Below are 24,163 nucleotides of genomic sequence, written 5' to 3' on the forward strand. Positions count from 1 at the left end.
AAGTTATGTATTCCATGTGTGCGGGCAAAATAAATGTTGACATTGCTAAGAGTTGACAATTGCAGCCATCAAAATTCTTGTGAAGTGCAGAAGAAGTGTTGTAACTTAAAACTAGCCCGTAGTGAACTCAGGACATGCTCTGGGATCAGTTATCTGGACCTGGAGAATTCAAGCAGCTGTGCATCAATGACGGCAGCTGTGTTAAGTCTTCCTGCATTAGCTATTCCCACAAATATTAGCCGGTTCAAAGATGAGCAGAGTTACCAAATATCTGGGGATGCATGTATCACATGTAGGATTATGATATCAATATTAAATAACGTAAACTGTAATACTGATCACTTATTTATAAACAACAGAAATAAAGGCAGGCAGGCTGCGATTGGACGTGATTTATTAGCTACGATTGGGATTCTTTCAAATGTAAATAAATTTCAATACACAGTGATGGGCAGATGAGCAAAACTGTTTAACAGAGAACACGATGCATGCCTACAGTGGAGCAAGGCTGCATATACGTAATTAAACACTTTCAATTGTTAGACTTTTGTTAACTGCAGTAGAAATTCTGTCAGCACCCGTTATCTTTTTGGATAGACATCTTACACAATGCTTCTCATATTTTTGTATTCTATAAGGTTAAGTAAACCTTAAAAAAAACTTTTTTTTGTTTATATGCAAAAGACAAAGAGCCAAAAAAATAGTAATTTGGCACAATGGTTCATACCAACAGAAAGTTTAGCAGTTCCCCTGTGTATAAGTATGAACTTTGAACTTTAAACCCTTGAAAAAAAATTAAATAAAATAACATTTATTAAAACATAATTTTACAGAAGCTTTTGTTTGTCTCTCGTGGCACTCAGGAACACAAGCACCGCTGCAACAGGTTATCGGGGGGGGGGGGGGGGCTTACTAAAGGCTGACAGGATACAGTCACTTCCCTTCTCCAACCTAGCAGTCCCGGTCCAGCCCTGCCAAACCAACTCCACGTTTTTCACATTGGACGGTGTCAGCAATGGATGAATGTTTTGATTTAAACTGCCACCCAGGAAAAAGTTGTCCCGATCAGAAAGAGTTGAACAAAAAAATGGGACCTTTGTGTGTGTGTGTGTGTGTGTGTGTGTGTGTGTGTGTGTGTGTGTGTGTGTGTGTGTGTGTGTGTGGGGCAACCCGGATCCGGCCCCAGCGCCCCCTGGAAGCCAGATGGCGCTATTGAGGACGCTATTGGAGCCGGGGGCCAATTAACGAGCTGCAGAGCACCTGAGGAGCAGGTGGAGGGCGGGGCTGTTAAGAGCTCCTCCACTCCTCCAGGCTCTCCCAGCCATGGGGCTACTAGTGCACGGAGAGAGAGACCGGCCCTCGTGGGTGACGGGGAGTCCACCCACGAGGGATAGGACCGTCGACTCCTCCCACGTTTTTGTTTCTTTCGATAACAGACTTTATGATGTTTGATTTTGAATAAACGTGCCCTTTTTGGCTTTTCCCAGCTAAATCGTGTCCTGTTTGGGGAGGAGGCAGTTCTGACTCAACGAGTCAGGTTGTGTGTGTGTGTGTGTGTGTGTGTGTGTGTGTGTGTGTGTGTGTGTGAACATAGTAAAGAAAGACAGTTGAATAAGGAGAGCAGGACCAGGGCTCAGGGAGAGGCTGGAGCAGGGAAACAATGCTTGTAAGTGCATCAGTAAGCAGAGTGCAAAAATACCAATACCAACTGGCCTCTACAAACAGGGCCACACATTAGACAAGGCCAAAGAGAGAGAGAGTGAGATAATTAGAGGGAGGTGATCTGGGAAGGGAGAATTATAATTGGTGCTTTTTTAAACCTGACAAACAACCTGAGGACACGCACATCTTCACACACGATGATACACACCACACACAACACATGAGGAGGCCGCTCATGCTCAACACGTTTCAATTTTTTTTTTTTTTTTTTACAAAATCAATAGTCACCATCATCTCAGGCCGGACAGTACGGGGCAGGCTGACAGACAGACAGACAGACGGGGTAAGATAGACGGCAGGATATAAGTCGCTGTTTTCATCTGAATCCCCAAAGGAATTTAGTGAATACAACCTGTGATATGAAGGCAGTCAGAACAACAATATCAGTTCCAAAGGCGGTCTGCCATTAGGGGGAGCAGTGGATTATTTTATGACCAACCTGACATCTGATAGGACTGTCAGGCGGCGCTCACAATATGTCAATATGATTGAAATTTCACGACAATATGGCAGGAAAGGCAGAAGTTATGTTTAATATTGGTCTGTAGTACCAACTTTTGGCAAATAATTAAGAAGAACGAGGAGGGCAGATAAGAGAGAAAGACAAGAGGGGGGGAGAGGGAGGGAGGGGGGGGGCGAGCGAGCGAGAGCGCAAAGAGAAGCCGACCACAGTGCCATCTCTGACGAGCCTGACGCCTGTTGCTATGCCGACCATAGCGAGGGAGATGGGGAGATGGAAAGAGGAGGGTGGGAGAGAGAGAGGAGAGAGAGAGAGAGAGAGAGAGAGAGAGAGAGAGAGACTGGTGGAGTAGAGAGCCAGAGAGAGAGAGAGAGGGGGGATAGGAAGCCTGACAGCAGCACAAATTCATCTCTGGGGGTCAGGGTGAACGACGAGCGGGTGGCGGTCACCGGGTGAGGGTCGGAATGTCCCGGAATGCCTTGAGGAGGATCAGGGAGGAAGAGTTCCCGATCCTGAGGAAAAGGAGCGGCGTACCCCCCTTCTCACTTGATCCGTTTAGACGCTTGAACGTCCCCACATGACATGACAGTGCCCCTTTCATGAGAATTGTGTATGTGTCGTTTCCAAGTGTGTCTGCTTGCAATTTGTTTGAACAGAAACAAAATTCTTTCTTAATTGGCGCTGCACCCTCCCTGCCAACAGTTAGTCAGCTAGAAAAATCTGTTTCCAAGGAGTGCAAACTAAGCAATGATCCCTATTCAATATCGAATACAAAGGGCCATTATGCATTTTAAAACTAGTGCAAAGCTGCATGGATGTATTGTACGTGTGCAATGGTATATATTATATTGTATAACATAGCTAATAGTGTAACTATTTGTTCAACAAGATGGCTGAGCCAGATAAGATTAGAACTTTAGTGGACTTCTCTTGTTTAAACTAGGAAGCGGTTCGCAATCAATATATTTTATTGCCAACGTAGCGTTCACCGGGGTCTTGTATGAAGAAGAGGCGAGAAGAGGAGGGGGGCTACAGCCAATCGTAAACAACGGTGACTCATCTTCAGTTTCATAACTGTGGCTTGGACAATGAGTGTGTGCGTGTGAGTGTGTGTGCGTGTGCCTGTGTGTGTCATTCTACACTTTTGCTCAGTTTGCCTTGCCGTCTGTCAGTTTGTCTGTCTGTCTGTCTGGCAGTCTGTCCGTGGATCCAGACTGTAGGAGATGTAGGAGGGATGGGAATGGATGGGGGGGGACTCAGAACAATGGTTGGGTGGAGGTGGCAGGTGGAAGTCAGAGCAGAACACTTTAGCACATTGGGGGGGTAGAGATTGAGCAGCGTATTGGGAGTCGAGGGGGGGAGAGAGAGAGAGAGAGAGCGCACAACCCAGTGGCTGGTGCTGTCGTCACCAGGAATCTCTTTAGGTCACCCGAATACTAAGGGTTGTTTTTTTTTCATACGTCCTTAAAGGTGTGACTAGGTGTTTCACTCTCGTGGAGCAGAGAGCGCGATTCACAGCCCCTTCCCCTTTTTTCAACTAGCCTTATTTAATAATAGCCTTAATTAACACCAGGGAGAAGGTGTCTGAGATGTTTGATTGAAGTGACGATAAAAAAAGTTTAAAAAATAAAAAAAATAAGGGGAAATTGGTTGGTGGACTGGGAGCCCTGGGGGGGGGATGACATCAATCAGGAAGTAATCAACGGCGCTGAGACACTGGAGGAGATGAGCGAGATGGTCTGCTTAGTGAAAGTACCTACCCTATACGCTCCTCCGCCCACTTGCCCACCTACCCCTCCCTCCCCCCCACCCCGACTGCACCCCTCTGCCCTAACCCTCTCCATTCTGATCATCCATCTCTTCCCATCTCTATCCACATCTCATGCCCCCCCCTCCCAACACCACCCTGCCACTCCCAGGACGCCAGCTCCCCCGCTGCTCTGCTTGACTACCCCTATCCCTCCCTGCTCACTTCTCTTCCTTCTTGGGTTCCTCCTTCTTAGGCTCCTCCTCCTTCTTAGGCTCCTCCTTCTTGGGCTCCTCCTCCTTCTTGGCCTCATCTTTCTTCTTGTCGTCCTTCTTCTTGTCGTCCTTCTTCTTGTCGTCCTTCTTCTTCTCCTCCTTCTTGTCCTCTTTCTTGGGCTCCTCCTTCTTCTCCTCCTCGGGCATGGGCTCCGTGATGAGGATGACCTTGCCGATGTTGTTCCTCTCCTGCATCTTCCTCATGGCGTCTCCCACCTGCAACAGGACGCAGAGAGAGGATTCATCCTCATTTGCATACGTTGTAAGATGCTGAAGGGTTCTGTGGGTCAGGTTAGCGAGTTGAGAGTAAATAGAGAACAGAAAAGAGCACGATTTTGAAAATGCCCCCCTCCCCTCCTTTCGTTTCTCTCAATTGAAAAGTGTGGCATGATTTCACACACCTGTGATCGACAGGCAAGATTAATTCCCAAAGCAAATCAGGGAAGGGATGTTGTGATTGGTCTGAATTGAGCAGGGAGCGGTCTAAGATATAGTATGTCTCATGCAGAGGCAGGTCAACTAGAAACATATATCCTCACAGAGCATTTAACTCACTGATAGCTGACGGTCTGTGGCATCTCAAACAAATGACACTCAAATTACAGCTCTTTTACAGCTGATTAAAATTAGGGCTGGGCACGTTAACGCAATGTTATTTTAACGCGATTAATACAAATTGACGCATTCACGCACGTTGTCTTTCTTAACATTTATTATTATTATTTTTTTTATTTCGATTTTGAATGGTTTTACTTCATTTTACTTAACATTCAATTACACTTGCAGTAAGGGACAGCCTGATTACAATTCCCAAATCTGTGGTGCTACTTATTTGAAATTAACTACACTTGTAGTAACTGTTGGTTTATAATTGTACTAAATAACTGCCTGTTTACAATTCCCAAATCTGTGGTGTTCCGTATGTTTCATATTCAACCCACACTGAGTGAGTCAACAAAACTCCCTCAAGATCACTTGGTCTAGTTTTTGCTTATTAAGTACATTTGGTATAAATGATAATGTGTCATTCCATTTGATAATCTCATTTAACTTAAATTGGAGTGGATTTAAAATATAATTTTAACAGTGTGATTAATCGAGAGTTAACTCACCAATACTGTGCGATTAATCGCGATTAAAACTTTTAATCTTTGCCCAGCCCTAATTAAAATATTAAATTTTCAGATGCATATGGCACACTGGAGTGAGCTTGACAACTAATGATAACGATGTTGGTTGGCGGACGCCTCTGCACAAGACTCATATCATTTGTGCCACATTTTTTAACACTACATTTTTTAACAGCGGGAGATGCTACCAAGGGCTATGAACAGACATAAATGACATGTAGGATTGGACAACAGGGCTAGAAGACAATGGCTAGCCCAGGTTGCCTCAATTAGTGATGGCAATAATATTGCATCAGCAATAACGACCGTTCCCAGAGGAGCTATTGGCCGGTTTCCAGAAGAAGACTTTGGGGATGCTGCTCAGTGATTGGCCCATATAAGTCCTGCACTGCGACTAAATGCATAAGAGGATCCCAGCCAGCCACACCCTCCCATACTAATACACCCCCTTCCCTTTCCCACCTGCAGGGCCGCCGCTCCCCATACGCAGAGTACGCAGAGCGCGTAGGGCCCCAAGTACCTGGCGGGGGCCCCCAAAATTAAGGTTGCTAAAAAAATGTCATGAAAATTATTACATTATTACATTACAAAAAATATATCAATTAGTTATGAACAGGCCCACCGTTGTTTTTTCTTAATTGTGTACCCTATCACTCAAGTTGGGCAAATACATGTTTTTACCTAATATATAAAAAGAGTCCCCCCCCCCCCCCTCCCGCTTCCCTGAAATGGTACAGCCTTCAAAGCTCTCGTCTTTTCCAATCGGAGGAGGAGCAAAATCTCAGAAAAGTTTTTCTAAACTGAAACTCATTAAAACATATCTACGGTCAACAATGGGACAAGAACGCTTAAGTGGCACATATGGTGTCTTATGATGACTTAGATTAGCTTGATTTCGCTGCAAGGAAATGTCGTTGTGCACCTTTGTTTGATTAGGACAATACTGCACTTTGAGGTAGTTTTTGGGTGTGTGAAAAATAGTTGTGTGTGTGTGTGTGTTTTGATGACTTCCTTTTATACCTTATTCATGTGCATAATTATTTTCTCGTTAATCTTTGGAGCCTGCAGTTCTTATTATATTGTAATGCTGCTGTTATATATTACTGATGGTACTGCTGTTGAGGCTGTTATTTTGATACTCTATGATGATGTTGTGTGTGTGTGTGTGTGTGTGTGTGTGTGTGTGTGTGTGTGTGTGTGTGTTTGGGGGGGGGGGGGGGGGGTGGGGGGGCCTCCCTGACCAATTTATGACCAATTATGTTTAGGGCCTCCAAAAGCTTAGCAGCGGTCCTGCCCACCTGCTCCGTATTTTTTTTCATCAACCAATCCAAAGCCCATGCACGCGCAAGCAGGCTAGCCCACCTAGCGACCGATGTCAGAGCGCTAGAGTGGCCAGCCCCATCTCCTAGCAACATAAGCCTGGCTGATTCCTCGCCCTGGTGACAGCGCGGCTCACGCAGCGCCGCTACAAACATGGCAAAGGAGGAGAGGAGTGTGGGAGATATCCGGGAGGGAGGGGTTGGGTCGGGGGAGGAAGCAACCGGTGTCCTTCACATGGAGAGAAAGGGAGCGGGGGAGGAGGAATATCATTTCAATGACTGGATCTGAAGCACTAATGAAAAGTCGCACTAGGAGCCGCGGATGCAGTGGAGACAACTGAGGTTTTTTTGCTTTACCTCTATATTCTGTTTCCAGTCTGAATTATTCTCAGATTTTCTATTAAATGGTTGGATCTAAATGGAGACCGACAGAGTGGTTGAGCTCTACAGATTACACACTCACACTTCAACACACATAAGAAAACTGAGAGGTTATCATAGATGTCATATGAACTAAGCGATTCACTAGACACAGTCACTCCTGCCTACACAAGACATTTGCAATGATTTGCCATTGTGCAGACGCTATAAGATGTTTCTTTAACAGATGAAAACCACAGCCAGTGTGTTCACTCAATCCTGTTTTCGATATGCAGTCAGTATCTCTCTCTCTTTATCGTAGATCGAGACCCCTCCCTAAGACGCACACACATGTACACATACACACACACACACACACACACACACATTCTCTGTCCGTCTCTCTCTCTCTCTCTTGTACTCTCCTTCTCTAAGGGAGGTCACCATAGCAACAAGAAAGAGAAAGCAAAAGAAAGAGACGTATACTGGGAGGGAGAGGAGGCAGAACGGAGGGAATACAGCAAGAGCAGAGAAGACTCAATAACAGACACGGAGAAAGAGCTTCCTATGAAAGAGGAGACAGATGGAGGGACAGAGAGATGCTGTCAGGGGGAAGAGAGAGAGAGAGAGAGAGAGAGAGAGAGAGAGAGAGAGAGAGAGAGAGTGCGTGGCCACAGGCCTCACCAGTCCTTCGACAGGACCGGTCAGCCAGCCCAACCGCTCCTCGGTTGTTTTTTCTTTCTCATTCCCCTGCAGTATCAACATCCACGCTTATGACTCAAAGTCATTTTGTTTTATTTTTCCTCCAGGAAATATATTAAAAAAAAAGGTGAAGGAGAGTAGTCATTTTATTTGATTATAATTTTTTCTAATGGACAATATATATATATATATATTTTTTTTTCTGTTGTTATCGATATAACCAACATAAACCGATACTGCTCTGGAAGCCAAAACCAGTTTAGTTTTTTTTCTTTCTTTTTTCTTAAACAGTTTTTAAACCAAATAAAAAACGTACACACAGACACACACACACACACCTCAATCTTTAAAACAAATTCCCCTACCAAACACACACACACACACACACACACACACACACACAGATCCACGCGTGGGACCCACCTGCTCCAGGTGCCAGGTAGAGTCGATGTGGGGCTTGATCTTGCCCTGCTTGTAGAGCTCCAGTACGACGTCCATCACCTGCCCGATGAGCTCCGTCTCCCCGTCCAGGTAGCCCAGGTGGAACCCGCACACAGACTTGTTGCCCTGGATTAGGCTGAGTGTGTGGATGGAGAACTGGTGGTACCAGTTCTTAGCCACCGCCAGCAGGTTCTTCTTCTGACCCGCCAGCATGTTGGCTGCACCTGGACAGCGACGGAGGGGAAGAGAGGTAGAGAGGTAGAAGGAGAAACAGAGAGGGTGGGCGGAGAGGGGGAGAGGAAGAGAGAGAGGAGGAGGAGAGGGAGAGAAAGAGGGAGCGATAGGGAAGGAGGGAGAGGGTGTGAGGGAGGGGTAGAGAAAGAGAAGGAGAGAGAGAGAGGGAGAGATGGAGAGAGAGAGAGATTGTTGGAGGGAGAGAAAGAGGGAGAGGGGGATAGGGAGAGAGAGAGGGAGGGAGAGAGAGTGGGAGAGTGAAAGAAGGAGTGAGGAGGAGAGAGAGGGAGCGAGTGGGAGAGAGGGAGCGAGGGAGAGGACGCGAGGGAGGGCGAGAGGGATTTAGAGCGGGAGATGAAGTGGTAGAGAGAGTGTGAGAGAGAGACACAGCGAAACAGGTAGAGAGAGAGAGAGAGAGAGACAGAACAAGAGCGAGAAAGAGACAAAGAGTGAGACAGAGCGGTAGAGAAAGAGATAAAGTGAGAAAGGGGTGTGATAATCCAACAGGATTTCAAGAAGGGGAAGAGATAAGAGTTTGGGAGAAACATTTTGTGTTCAAAAGCGGGTGTGTGCTACTTTTGATTTCAGGGCCAGCATGACTTTTTTGTCTGTACATGTCATGTCAGCTGTCACAATGCTCCCGTTCCAACCTTTAAGCTTACCTTCTCTTAACTAAGATGCACTGCCTTGCTGCTCTAATATCAGTCCTCCAATGAGGGTCTCTCCATTTTCTATTTTCACCAGGCGCCCCCTCCTCACCCATACCGTAATTTTCCCCCGCCCACCACACACACACACACACACACACACACACACACGTGTTTTATCACTTGACCGTTCTCTCCCCTACCCTCTACTCCAAAACCCTGGTTTCAAACCCCATCGTTGTCCTCCTCACACATCCCCTGATATTACACTGCTCTCTGTTAAGTTAACCCCCATGTCTCCCTCCCCCTTTTCTCTCCCACCCTCTCTCTCTCTCTCTCTCTCTTCTCTCTCTCTCTTTCTCTTTCCATCTCTCTCTTCTATCTCTTCCCTCACTCCCTCCATCTCCACCCCCCCTCCTCCTCCGGAAGCAGAGGGGGGGGGAGAGAGAGAGAGAGAGAGAGAGAGAGAGAGAGAGAGAGAGAGAGAGAGAGAGAGAGAGAGACACAAAGCACGCTCAGAGAAACCCATTCTGCCACATTCAGACACATTCCAGGTTCCTGGTGGATAGAACCAGCCATTGTTCCACCACGCACACTCCTGATACGCCGGGCGAGGAGGACAGCCTGCACAGAGGGATGGGGGAGTGTGCGGGGGGGGGGGGGGGGGGGGGGGGGGGGCCTGTAGTGGTGTGGACGTAGAGGGACCCGGAGGGGGGGGGGGGGGGGGGGGGGGGGGGCGAGGCTGCCCGCTGTAGGGGTGAGGAGGTGAGTGGAGGAGGGCGGCCGGCGGTGGTGGTGGTGGTGGTGGTGGTGGTGGTGGTGGTGGGGGGGGACGGACCATGCTGGGGTAGCTGGTTTTCTATTGGCAGCGTGCAAAAGGCAAGGCCCTGTTCTCCACGGATGCCGACGCCACCTACTGATGCATGCATGCTAGCCCCACAGATTGGCAGCGGTACAGAGAACGTGTAAGTGTGAAAAGAAGGGCCTTCCCACGACACCGCGGCACCCTGCGCTGGGGACACAATCCTCTACACATGGGAGGCTTGAGGCTGGAGGACGCCGCTGGACACCAGAAACCCTGGTTCTCTGGAAGCTATGTTAGCGTTGTGTTGAACCACCGGTTGAATCTACGTTAGCGTTGTGTTCACCGGTTTAAGTTACATTAGCGTTGTGTTCACTGGTTTAAGTTACATTAGCGTTGTGTTCACTGGTTGAACCTACGTTAGCGTTGTGTTAAACCACTGGTTGAACCTACGTTAGCGTTGTGTTCACTGGTTGAACCTACGTTAGCGTTGTGTTAAACCACTGGTTGAACCTACATTAGCGTTGTGTTCACTGGTTTAAGTTACATTAGCGTTGTGTTCACTGGTTGAACCTACGTTAGCGTCGTGTTCACTGGTTTAAGTTACATTAGCGTTGTGTTCACTGGTTGAACCTACATTAGCGTTGTGTTCACCGGTTTAAGTTACATTAGCGTTGTGTTCACTGGTTTGAGTTACATTAGCGTTGTGTTCACTGGTTGAACCTACGTTAGCGTTGTGTTCACTGGTTTAAGTTACATTAGTGTTGTGTTCACTGGTTGAACCTACGTTAGCGTTGTGTTCACTGGTTGAACCTACGTTAGCGTTGTGTTCACTGGTTGAACCTACATTAGCGTTGTGTTCACTGGTTTAAGTTACATTAGCGTTGTGTTCACCGGTTGAACCTACGTTAGCGTTGTGTTCACTGGTTTAAGTTACGTTAGCGTTGTGTCCACTGGTTTAAGTTACATTAGCGTTGTGTTCACTGGTTTAAGTTACATTAGCGTTGTGTCCACTGGTTTAAGTTACATTAGCGTTGTGTCCACTGGTTTAAGTTACATTAGCGTTGTGTTCACTGGTTTAAGTTACATTAGCGTTGTGTTCACTGGTTTAAGTTACATTAGCGTTGTGTTCAACCTACGTTAGCGTTGTGTTCACTGGTTGAACCTACATTAGCGTTGTGTTCACTGGTTTGAGTTACATTAGCGTTGTGTTCACTGGTTTAAGTTACATTAGCGTTGTGTTACTGTTACTGAGTATATTTTCTATTGAGTATACTGGTTAAATGTACACTGGAATGTGTTCCTACAGAGCGCACTGGTTGGAGCTACGTTAGCCTTGTGTTCTTACCGAGGTCACTGGTTGAAGCTCTGTTACTGTGGTGTTCTTACAGTGTGTACAGGTTTAAGCCGCGTTAGCATTGTGTTTTCGAACTGCATGGCATGCTTAGCTTGCTCTCTCTCGCTGTGAAATACATTGATCCCGCTCTGAATCTGACGTGGGTGTCACAGGCTTATTATCAATCATCCTTGACCTCTGCTCTAGCCCGATGTGTGAAAACGTCATCTCTGGCCTTGTCGATCGTGCGCAAATCTCAACTCTCTCGGAAAAGAGTGATCTTGAACTTCTTACCATAGGCGATGAGCTTGCCCATGGGCTTCAGCAGGTTGTAGGCCTTGTGGGTGTCTGAGCCTCCGAGAGGGTCCAGGATAATGTCAAGTCCTAGACGTTGCATAGTATAGGAAAGAGAGATTAGTGTTGATGTGGTGTACAGAGGATGAGCTACAGAGTGGGCCAAGCTGTGGCATGTTTATGCATCAGTGTTTGGACCTGTCAGATAGGGCCAGGAGGAGGAGAAGGAGAAGATAAGAATGGCATTTTTTCCTCGTTTCGTTCGTCAACGCTGAGAGGCAGGTTTTGTTTCTTTATGCGTTTATTTTGTTATTATCATCGAAGAAGCAAACCCACTATTCTCCCTCAACAGATGGAAAGCAGCGGTGGCCTGACTCAAAAGAAGACTCGTCCACGTGTGGCTTGTTAGTGCCCGTGGAGCCTTGGCTCTTAATGATGTTCACAAGAGGCCCCCTTAAACCCAGGAACCATGCCTTGCTAAGTCAACACTCCTTTCTCTATTGATTTTAAAGCTTCACAGCAGGAGGGCTCTTGGTACATGGCCCAGAGAGATTGATGGACAGATTGACATTGATCCCGGCCTCTAATTGGTTATGTTGTATCTGCTTTGTGTCTGTCCGTCTGCTTCTATCCTTTCATTTAATTTTTTGCTGTCAATCTATTCTCATCTACTTTTCAGTTAATGCCCTCTTCCTCTCTCTCGTGCTCTCTCTCTAGCGATCTCCCACCCCTTCTCTCTTTCTCTCTCCAGCTCTCTTCCACCCTCCCTCTCGTTCTAGCACCCTCTCTCTCTCTCTCTCTCTCTCTCTCTCTCTCTCTCTCTCTCTCTCTCTCTCGCTCTCTCTCTCTCTCTCTCTCTCTCTCTCTCTCTCTCTCTCTCTCTCTCTCTCTGTCTCTGTCTCTGTCTCTCTCTCTCTCTCTCTCATGCATAAATGCATCCTTTATGAAATGCTTTTTACTGCTAAACCGTGGTCTGGCATCTCTGGAGATCTTGTTTGGTGTACAGGGAGAGATATATGATATTTGAGGAAAACCAATACATGTTTGCATGTTTTGATCTGTTTCCAAGCTGCCTAGTTCTATTGATTTGGGCAGTCATGATTAACGTTCATTCTCTCACAGAGGGATTCACGTAGAAGGTTTGAACACAGGGAATGCAAAAAGCTCAAATGAATGACTTAGTTTTAACTGAAGAATGATTCTCTTTCTTCCTTCACACTACCAGTCTAACAAAAACATGGCAATAGGCTGAGAATGTTACCACAGATAAATTCAATCATATGCAAGCATTCATCTCGCTGCTGCTTACAATTCCCATGTACAGCCAGCCTGATATTGCTCTGTGACAGTGAGGATTTAGTGATATGAAACATTGACGGAAAGGAATCAATTTCTCGTATTACAGTTTTTCTCGATTGTCTACACGCAAAAAATGGAACTATGCACACAATTCTGAAAACTTTAAGCTCATGTATCAACTACAAGACTCTGCTAAACTGCTAAACTCTAAGCACAAATGCATTGTTTTCACGCACATAGAAATTCTAAGTCCCATTTTTGCACAAATAAAAAAGCACAAATCTCATCATTTAGCACACTTGGTTCACACACTTGGAAAACACTGGGCTTCAAAACGCCACACCCAATTACCAATTGGTCTCACTCACTTCTTACCTGTTCAAACTCAACTGGCAAAACACTTCAATCATGTGTGAGAGCATAAAGGAGGCCTCAGGTGAGCTCACTGTGTTGTAGATGAGCTCCTCTGGCCTGATCAGGATCGGAGGTGGGATACAGACTGATTTACATGTAGATCCATTTCACCTCATTTATATTCTTATTCTTATTTTTTGTTGGCCTACGAAAAGCTTTTCAGAAAAAAAAAGTTCAGTTCAGCTGAACATTTTACTGTATTACAGTAACAAACAGTAACACTAACATTTTCTTACTGTAGTATTTTTGGTGTTTTCTCAGAACATGTTGCCGTATCAACTATAGGTGTACCGTGTACAGTATGACTCTGGGAAGCTGGGATTGTGAGTTTAGCCCATTGGAGCTAGATACACAAATATGCATTATGTATCCTATTCTGATACGATTGTGTCAATGCAATATTTATATGATATATTCACAGCATTGTATTACACTATGGCAACAGTCTTTATACTGTATGTACCACCTAATTGCAACTTTAAAAAAGAAAGCTATTTATAAACAATTCTATACATTTGAATATGTAACATGACCTTATGGAGCCAAAACATATGTAAGCAGTATTTTGATGGAAGTGTTTTAAACTTATCACACCAGTGTTTAGTTGATGTTCTCTAAGAGATATTCATATGATAGCCGTGTTTATCATTTTGGTGGGAAAAAAAATCTGTTTTGAGAAGAGAGAACATGGTTTTGATTTAGTCTATAGTTAGTAATTTAGCTATAGTTTCAGAACCGAAGAAACTCTAACGGTCAAAAACACCAGACATATTTAAATCACTTTAGTACTTAATCGACGTCCCTGGACGACATTCAGACAAAGTGTCCTCATGCAGTCACCTTTGGGGCTGATCTTGCGGACCTCCTCCACGTAGTCCTTGGTGCGGTAGTCGATGGGGTGCGTGACCCCGCCCTGGCTGATGGTCTCGTGCTTGCTGGCTGACGCCGTGCCGAACACCGTCACGTCCTTCACAGTCTGGCACAGCTGGGTGGCGGCGATGCCCACACCACCTGCAAGACACGAGGGGAAGGAGGGAGATGACAATCAGAGCCCAGCCACCATGGCGTGTGTGTGTGTGTGTGTGTACTGTGTCCTCCCTGGTAATGGCCACTCAGGAAGATCCAGGACTGGCACTGAGCCAGCTTGGATGGATGGTTACTCAACCTAGAAGCCCATTCCACAAATCTTCTCAACAGCATGGAAATATGTTTTTTATTATTTATAGTCTCAGTCAATAATGCTATGGTTATGTGTTTGTTGCGCTCAGGGGGCAAACCAAAAGCTAGGAGAACATTAAATACAATTACCTTGTGCTGCCCTGGGCTTAAACAGACACCTACGCACAAATCCACACACAAAAATGTAACTCTGTTCATTGTGTCTTAAATTACATTGTAAAGACATTTTTCTCGTGTTCAAGACAACCAGGTCGAAAACTATTTGACCCAGTTGAAGTATTTGTGTTTGTTAGGGAAGAGGAGATAGATGGCATTGTCTGAATAATAAGATACACATGGCTGCCAAACGCGCCTGCCCGTTGACGGTGTGTCTGTCCTCGGTACACAGCTGCATGGCTGTCGTCTAACATCTCCCGTCGAGAGGAGACTGTTCCAAACCCAAAGCTGCCTCAGGAGGAGGCCTGTTTGTGTGGGGCGATCCCCGTGTTTGATTTTCCCTCTATTTGTTAATTTCTTTGCAAAGTTGTGGCCGGTGTTTGCTGAAGCAGCCGCAGCAGGTTGTAATAGGTAACTGATACGCGGGAGCTTGTTTGAGACGGAGGGACGCCTGGGCGGACAGCAGCTGAAGCCCTGCAATAAAGGTCACTCATGCCGGAGGAGCTAAAGAGCACATCCTTATCTTGTGTGGGATAGCACAAAGTGACACAGGCCACAATATGGTCATCTCACTGAGCTCCCTTCTTAATTACACAGGTGATGTTGTGCTGTTGGGACTGGGTTTAAACAGAGAGCTATATAAAAATGACACTACTGTATTGGTTGTGTTGGATGGTCTAGTGACCCTGCAGATGTCGATGTGTGTGTAACTATTGATCACATCAAACATGCACTTTGTTGTTTGAATAACCTGAATTTAAGAGAAGCATGCAAGTACCTGGAACAAATATTCCTCTGCTATGTTTCCTTTCAATGGCACAACACATTTAATTTAATGACAATCAATGACTGACACCAGGCAAAAACAATGTAAACATGAACGAAATGACACACAGACAGAAAGAAAGGATCCGACAAACTAACCAGAGGCTGCTGCTGTCGCGGGCGAGCACTGCGGAGGCTCCTTCATATCAGCACTGTTCCTACTTGTCCTCCGACAGAAACCAAGTTTCTGTTGCCAAGGAAACCTCCAACCAATTTACAGACGACTGAGCTAGGGGAGCCATTTTGTATCGTTGATACGTTCTTTTTTGGACACACAGGAAGGGGTCTTTGGGTGACAACGGTAGACCCCCTGGTTTACATCACACAGTGACCGATGAGCCTTGTGCCCGCATACATCGACAACTGATAAAACAGTCGTCTAGGAGTATGTGCTTGGCTGTGTGTGTGTGTGTGTGTGTGTGTGTGTGCATGCTGAACCATGGGGGTAAGAACACAAATGTAACATGACAATGCAAGCGTTAAAGTGTGGATAACCGTACTCCCTTGTGGTACAGAATGTAATAAGCATGCAATTTAGATAGTCAGAACCTCAAGACAAAGTCAAGACAACTACATTGTTTCTAAGACTTGATATTATTTTAGCAAATTAATGCAGCGCAATTAATAAATATTATAAAACGGGTGGCTTAAATCAAGCGATCTGATTGGTTCCTAACTATTGTATAATGAGCGTATACACACAGCTATGATGCCCGTTCAGTTTACAGAGTTCTGTATCACTCACTAACTTGAACTGTTGTTTATTTATATATAAAAGCAATAGCATAGTTCACTGAAGCCTAAAAATATGTTGATTGCTGGAGAGGGTGGAAATGTTGTAAAGCAATAGGCACACGGTGAGTGAACTGCTCGATAGTAGGCTAAATTGCCGGCGAACCAAGCTACTGTCTCTAGCTTTCTCTCTGAAGGACGCTACAGTGTGTTGCATAGTAACTGCCGCCCACAGTTAAGGGGGTCGCCGTCCCTCCGCTGCGCGTCGGGACGGACAACGCCCCTTAACTGTGGTATAATGAGAACATTCCACAGCCTGTCGTGATCTATTGCTTGAATAATATACGCTTCTGAACACACACTTCAGAGATATTTTATATTTTATTTTTTCTTTCTTTACAGAAATAAGGATTTGTTCAAATCTGGGTAGCATGGGAACCAGCCACGGTCTACTGACCTTAAGACTGATCCTGCATCACAAGACCACATACTTCTGCCCAGAAGAACCTGCTCACCCCTTACCCAATACCAGCACACTTCCCCCATCCACCTACAACACACACACACACACACATTAGGAAGATGCCAGGACCTAAGCAGAATGATATTTAGGCTGCTATGCAAAAAATCTGCTAATCCTAGCAAAAAGGTTCCCAGGTTAAGATATATGTCCATAAGTAGTTTGCCATTGGGTGAGTAACAATCTGCTCCTTACATCCTACACATATGAGTGTGAACAATAAATAGATATTCATGTATAGTGTATGTTTAATTTATAGAATATTAATATAAGATAAGATTCCTTTCAATTCATATTATATCATAGTATGCAGTGCACATAACATAATTAAAATTAAAATATGTACATCCAAATCCAAACGCAATGTCCAGGGAAGTGGTCATTTAATACCCAGGGCTAATCCCATTTGTTCCCCTTAAGATTAAATTAAAATGTTTACACCACGGGGCAGGAGGGAGACTGAGGTGCTCACCTATCTAATTTGTTGTCCCTCAGGGGAAAGATATGTGGTATAGGATGCAGGATGTACAACTGTCCTCTGTCTCTCACTCTGCATCACCACACTCTCCCATTTTGGCAAAAACAGTGCTCGGCGTGTCTGGCTGAGCTTGCTAAGAGGTTGTTGGATTGACTCCTATCCCGGGAAAAACACTGAGGAATCCAGGCAAGAATGGAGAACGCTGGTTCTCTTTCACACGCACGCACACACGCATGCACACACACACACACACACACACACACACACACACCACATCTATTAAGACACCATCTATCTATTATCTATTTTTTAGCTTATTTTGAAATGTTCTCCCTGGACAGAGCAACCCCAATCATAAGCTACCATTAATCTATGGTTAAACAGAACTGGAGCACAAACTGGCCAATCGAAAAATTCCCAACTGAAACCAGCCTATTTAACTTCGACAATGGTATCTTCATATAATACAACTTTCAAAAAACGGTGTATATAATAATAAAGAAATCTAAATGTCTATTATATGAAGGAAATCTGCACACATTGTCCTCGATTTTGATCAGCACAGAGCTTGGCTCGTGGTGACTCTTGATTATGTAACATGACATTTTTTTTTTTTATGATAGGAGTGTGTACGTGAGTGTTTGTGTGTGTGGGTGCAAGCATACGTAGGTGTGTGCTGTGTGTGTGTGTGTGTGTGTGCATGCCTGCTTATGTGTGTGTGTGTTCCTCTCAGTAGTATTTCTGTGTGTACGGCAGAGTGAAGGAGAAAAGGAAGCCCATTTATAGTGAGTGTGAGTGAATGAAATAACATCCTGTGGACCTGTGAGGAGGAGGCAGCTCTACGTTTCCTCAACAGTTTCTCATAATACTCAAAACAAACGTTCACAACACGACACGTCTTGTTGTAACACAATGACACGGAAGAAACACACAACACACAAACACACAACACACAAAGCACGCATGCCCACATGCGTGCACTTACGCACACATACATATACACACTACGTTACACATAAAACACTCCACACACACACACACACACACACACACACACACACACACACACACACACACACACACACACACACACACATAAATCACACAAACACACACACACACACACACACACACACACACACACACACACATAACATTGCAACATTGTAACACATTTTACAATGCAATACACTTCCTTAAAGTTAGATAGGTGAGCATGCAAAACACAGCAAGACACAGCTCTCCATCTCCCACACACCTGCTCTGCGGTCGTTGCAATTTGTGGGGAAAGGTTGAGCGGCTGACGAGCACATGATCGGAGCGATGCGATTGGTCATTTAGTGCTGGGGGTTGACCTGGGGGCCAGCCCCTCCCCTGCCTTATCGCTGCAGCTGATCTGCCTCAGGGTACGCTGGGCTGGGGACTGCAGGACGTACAGAGCAGAGGCAGTTCTCTCACACAGCCCACACTACTGTTCAGCAGTCAGCCTGAATTAGCATTCTCCAAAAAACTAGGCTAAGACCTCCTCCACAGAACAGAGCGATGGAGAGCGAAGAGAGAGTATAGAGAAGCTTTTTTTTTTGGAGACAACTCCTAGCACAATGTATCTATAATATACATTTGAGCCAACGCTCAAAGTGGCCGGCTTGATTTTCCATTGAGAAAGGATTATGGATTACAGGCCTTACAGTGCACCCAACCCGGTCGTAGATAGGCATGTCTTTTAGGCTGTTCAGCAGCAGTTGTCTACTACATTATTATATTCTTCTAATGGTAGAAAGGAATAATTCTGTTCTGGATAGTTCTGTGCCTATAAAGATTCGTTCTATGTCTACGACTACTTCAGCATCCTTAGTTTAAAAGGCTGCTGTATGAAGAGAAACTGGGCTCCACCAAGTACCAAAACACACAGAACATAAAAACTTGTTCAGTGATACCAAGATGCAAATTTAGACTAAAATAAGAGTTGACAGTCTCGCCGATCCATTGAGTGGTGTAAACCATTCATGACAGTTTGTCGCTTGGAAAACACGCCCACTGTCTTCAAGACAAACACAGCTACACAGTCCTCAAAGAGGTTACCGACCAACGCGGCTACACAGTCCTCAAACACGCTGAAGACAAACGCAGCAACACACAATCTTCTGGCATGTTACAGACAAACACAGCTACACAGTCAACTCAATTCTTACAGACAAACACAGCTAACCACAGTCTTCGACCATATTACAGACAAACACAGCTGTACTGTAAGGATGAGCACCTTGAAGCGTGCTGAGCAGAGGACGGCTGACGTGAAGGTGTGGGAGAGCGACGGCTCAAAAAAGCCAAAAGTGTCTAAACAGGGTGAAGACATCACCAACTCCCGCTTGCAAGATGCAATTTAAACGGCAAAACCTTACACAACAAAATGTGTAGTGTCTGCATTTGCCAAGCCAACTGACTCCAGGACTCCTGAATAGCAATGAAAAAAAGAGATTGAACTCATATTTCATGCAGCATAACGACTGAACGTGGCGGTGTGGGTGCGGTGCGGCCAGGCTGCTTGCCAAGCCCATAAACATTAGGGCCTGGTTCACAGGGAGGTCATGAGGAAGAGCCCTTGGGCCCTGGTCGAGAGCCCCCCAAACACATATACACAACGTCAACGTGCTCTCCTCCCTACCCTCCAAAGCAGGAGGGTAGGGTGTTAACACACGTGCATCATTGGGATGACGGTGAGCCGAGCACGGTTAGCGAGGGGTCATCCGGAGCCCCCGGAGTGCGGGAGGGCCCCGGGCCCCCCGGGGGGGGGGGCCGCGGGAGGAGGATGCAGATGTGCACGCACAAGTGGTGGAGCGAGGTGGGACTGCGGAGGAAACACAAACAACCATTGTTTGGAGGGGGAGAGAGAGAGAGAGAGAGAGAGAGAGAGAGAGAGAGAGAGAGAGAGAGAGAGAGAGAGAGAGAGAGAGAGAGAGAGAGAGAGAGAGAGAGAGCTGAGGAGTAGTCAGCGATGCCGGGTTGCACACATTCATGAATGCACAAGCACACACACACACACACACACACACACACACACACACACACACACACACACACACACACACACACACACACACACACACACACACACACACACACACACACACAAGCACGCATGCACACCCCGCGATAAACATCCCGCTCTGAATGGTGAACTCTGAACTCTTTATGCCTAGCAGCTATAAAAAGCTATAAAAGCTATAAAAACTACAAAATGACTCCATTAATGCAGGCTACGTGGAAAATGCGCCGATGTTGGCTCAGCCTGGCTCCGCCTTTTCCGCTACGTGGCTAAGATGGCTGCCGTTGAGTACGAAAAGTATACATCGATCCACACCGCGTGATTTGACCGTCTTCAGTACACTTCTTTTCGCCCCGATCTTAATTGGAACGCCCTACATACTCTACTATATATATACTAAGTATAGTAGGTACGGATCGTATTGATATTGGAACACAGCCCTACATACTCAAACTAAGTATAGTAGTACTATATCTACTAATAGTATAGTAGGTACGGATAGTATTGATATTGGAACACAGCCCTACATACTCAGACTGAGTACAGTAGTACTATATCTACTAATAGTATAGTAGGTACGGATAGTATTGATAATGGAACACAGCAGCACCTGATCTCTCAGACCAATCAAGTGATTTCTCTCAGACAGCCGTTGCATTATGTGATCACTTGTGACCACTTCTTAAGCCCAATACATTGGTTTCATGTATCCGTGACATATTTAATGCAACTTGAGTTAATGTACAATTATTAGATGGTATAATTTGTTGTCTGTAAGTTGTCTGTAAACATACAACTGTTGTATTGCAAGAAACGGGACAGAGATGCATGTGCATCTCTGTCCCGTTTCTTGCAATACAACATCTACTCCACAAATCTACTCCACTGGCTCCAGTGCAGCAGGTAGAACTTGAGCCCAGCCCTGCTGTGGTTGAGCATCACTTGTAGTGTTGTAGCAGAAGATGTACGCACACATGATTCACTACAATCATTGTTCTAGAACCACTGTCATATAATCTCTAGAGAAATCACATTAGCATGCCATTTTAGCATATTCTGCAAGTAACTGACTAGTGATTATAATTACATGTTAGATTTAAAATATTAGCATTTTAATCACAGTTCGGCCATGATGGTACATCCACTAGAAAATGGTAGATTGATGAAACTGAACAAGGCAACACTTATTAAACACAATAAAAATGGTTGCCTTGGTGACCTATTGTTTTACAGGTCACCAATGACAATCAAACCTAATTGTCACCTGTCGGACTTGACTAGAAAATGCTATGTTTAATCAGCTGCTGGTTGTCTGGTCTTCCCAATATATACATTTCATTAATCGAGAAAAAAGTAAAGTAAAGAATGACTCATAAACTAGTAAATTTGTGTAATTAGATGTCCTTTATCACCCATTTAAAAACATTAAAAAATACTGCTTTTCTAGCTCTAATTTTTCTCTCTCTCTCTCTCTGCCATAGCAGGATGCTATGACGGTATTACTTTGTCTGATTGTATTACTGTGTTTGATTGTAATAGTGTGTCTATTGTATTACTATGTTTGATTTCTAAGTGTTTTGATTGTATTACTGTTTGATTGTAATAGTGTGTCTATTGTATTACTATGTTTGATTTCTAAGTGTTTTGATTGTATTACTATGTTTGATTGTAATAGTGTGTCTATTGTATTACTATGTTTGATTTCTAAGTGTTTTGGTTATATTACTGTGATTGATTGTATTGCTGGGTTTGATTGTTTAAATCAAACCGTTTGAATCAAATCATACAGATATCTTCTCAGTGGGAACCTGCCTACTTTGCATGGAACATTTAAGGGCTGATTATAGTCCCACGTTCACGCAACGCAATGACGACGCAGACGTTTTGACGCAGTCGTGAACCGTTGTGGTTCTGCGTCGGGTTTTAGTGAGCGGACAAATCATAGCCCTTGCGGCTGCGTTGCCTCAACGGAACGTTACAATTTTTGGGAGGCGGTGGACGCAAGGAGGGTCCGCAAGGACGTAAGAGGTCCATAACCCCCTTGCGTTGCGTGAACGTGGGACCATAATCAGCCCTTTAGCCAGACCCTGAGCCCTGATCACGTGATCACACAATGGAGCTGGTGAAAATGCACACCTGAACTTTGCATACCTGAATAGATTTCACATACATTAAGCTAACGTGATGAACTCAATCCCATTTTTGTCCTTGAGGAAACATACTTGAACAAAATGAAAAACACCTATTCATGTTAAACGCACAATAAAGTTAGGCTAAGGTCACTCGGATAGCCGTGATTCACAGAAACCAGAACCTCTGATTCAATTAGAGGCAAGTAGGAAATGTAGCACAGTACTTCTACGTCGTCTAAAGGAATTTACGTTAGCACTGGGTCTAGAGACATCTGGTGGGCTGGCTCACACTGCTCCATTCCTCAGCGGCCCCGATGTCCTTGACAACTGCTCAACAGGGTCGGCGGAAGTAGGGGGGCAAGGGGGGCCATCAGCCCCCACACTTGTCCCTCCTCCAAAGTTTTAAGCCATGTATCTCCGCAAGTGTATCTAACATTATCTGTTATATACAGATAGTTTTCATATTTTGCTTAATTGTCAAATTCAAATTCCTCGTGGTCAGGGTCAATAACACGAGAACAGCAGACGCGACAGTAGAAAATAATAGTCATAGTGCTTGTATAGGCTAACTCAATGCTTTTAATAGGCGGAGAGGCAGATGAAACACCAATAATATGATAGACATGTTGGCCCCTGCACCTCTGACAGGATAATGGCCCACCTGCTGCTCAATGTCAAGCCAAACAGGGGGCGAGTTTGTGAATAAAAGCCATGTTACTATTACAAACTGAGTCACCAACTCAGGAATTCCTTCTGAAAGGATAACCTCCACCTCTGGGGATGCAACATCTGTGGGATAAATGTGTGATTTTTGTTTTTTTGTTGTCTACAGCCCAGATGCAAGGTTTCCTCTGCTTTGCTTGCTTAACTCGGCCACCGACACCCACTCACCGTCACCAGTAGTAGGACTAATTGTGCTCGTGTTTCTTTGCAGCTGGGCTGATGAATGTGAACAACACAGTACATACACGCTCATGCTGCTTGTTTCTCAGCCACCCCGGCGCAGGTGTGTGTGCAGTCCCTGGGCTGGATCCCTCCCTGCGCCCCCCCCCTCCTCGAGGTAAACTCTGACCCCTCCCTATCCAGGTGGCAGGCGTAAGTTCAACACACTCTAGACAACAGCCTCAGTAGAGCCAAGGGAGGGAACAGGGAACTATTCAGCTTACTGAACATGATTGTGGTTTTGAGGTGGTGGGATACTGACTGAGTTCTTCGTTAGCCTTGTTAGATTCATATGCAAGTGGGACGCATGAGCAAGGCCTTGCAGAACACTACGTTGGTACATGATTGTACATCAAGTCACATTAAACTGTAGTATACCAGACCTAGCTCAAAGACACATAATGACATGCAATTATTTTACTGGGTGGGATATCGAGGCCTGCCTCGTTTAGCCAGGCCGTTTCAATGCAATGACAGCGCAGTGGTGTTGGCTCAAGTTTACTGACCTTTATTTTAAGTGTAGCACTCTCAGAGCAGTCAACCCTAAGTGCTCAACCAAAACAACAGCAGCTCTATGTGATGGGAGAATCTTCTGGTTATGTGTCCATGTGTGTGTCTGTGTTAATGTGTTTCTGTGTGTTGACCTTTTGACCTGTCAGTTTAGGATAAAATGACCAAATAGCAATAGTAGTCATAGATAAAGGTCAGTTGTAAGTAATTTATTGGCCTTTAGTGAATGGTGAACTTACATAAACAAAAAAATGATATAGACTTGAAGATGATATGTTAAAGGACACCTTATTTATGACAAAATGTAATCTCTAGTGACATCAGAAGTGGGAGTGTCCACCCGGATGTGTATCCGGCCCCTAGCTCCTGGAGATAGGTGTCCTTTAACATATTTAACTATGAATCATAATTATTAATAATCTTTAAATGTATATGAATATTTTGTGAGTTATTAGTTCATT

At 45.0% G+C, this 24,163-nt stretch overlaps 1 protein-coding gene across 1 annotated transcript in view; it reads right to left on the bottom strand.

Annotated features, from left to right (window-relative positions):
- Window positions 1-2,210: 2,210 nt before the first annotated feature.
- Window positions 2,211-24,163, bottom strand: part of vat1 (vesicle amine transport 1) — a 28,349-nt gene continuing 6,396 nt past the window's right edge. Inside the window, exons 3-6 of the mRNA XM_084488335.1 lie at window positions 14,023-14,193; window positions 11,470-11,559; window positions 8,139-8,380; window positions 2,211-4,420 (exon numbers count right to left, since the gene is read on the bottom strand). Of these exons, the coding sequence (XP_084344461.1) occupies window positions 4,151-4,420; window positions 8,139-8,380; window positions 11,470-11,559; window positions 14,023-14,193 (773 nt within the window). The 3' untranslated portion in view covers window positions 2,211-4,150. The remainder of the gene's footprint in view (window positions 4,421-8,138; window positions 8,381-11,469; window positions 11,560-14,022; window positions 14,194-24,163) is intronic.

Source organism: Micromesistius poutassou, assembly GCF_964030765.1.
Source record: "Micromesistius poutassou genome assembly, chromosome: 1".
NCBI lineage: Eukaryota > Metazoa > Chordata > Actinopteri > Gadiformes > Gadidae > Micromesistius > Micromesistius poutassou.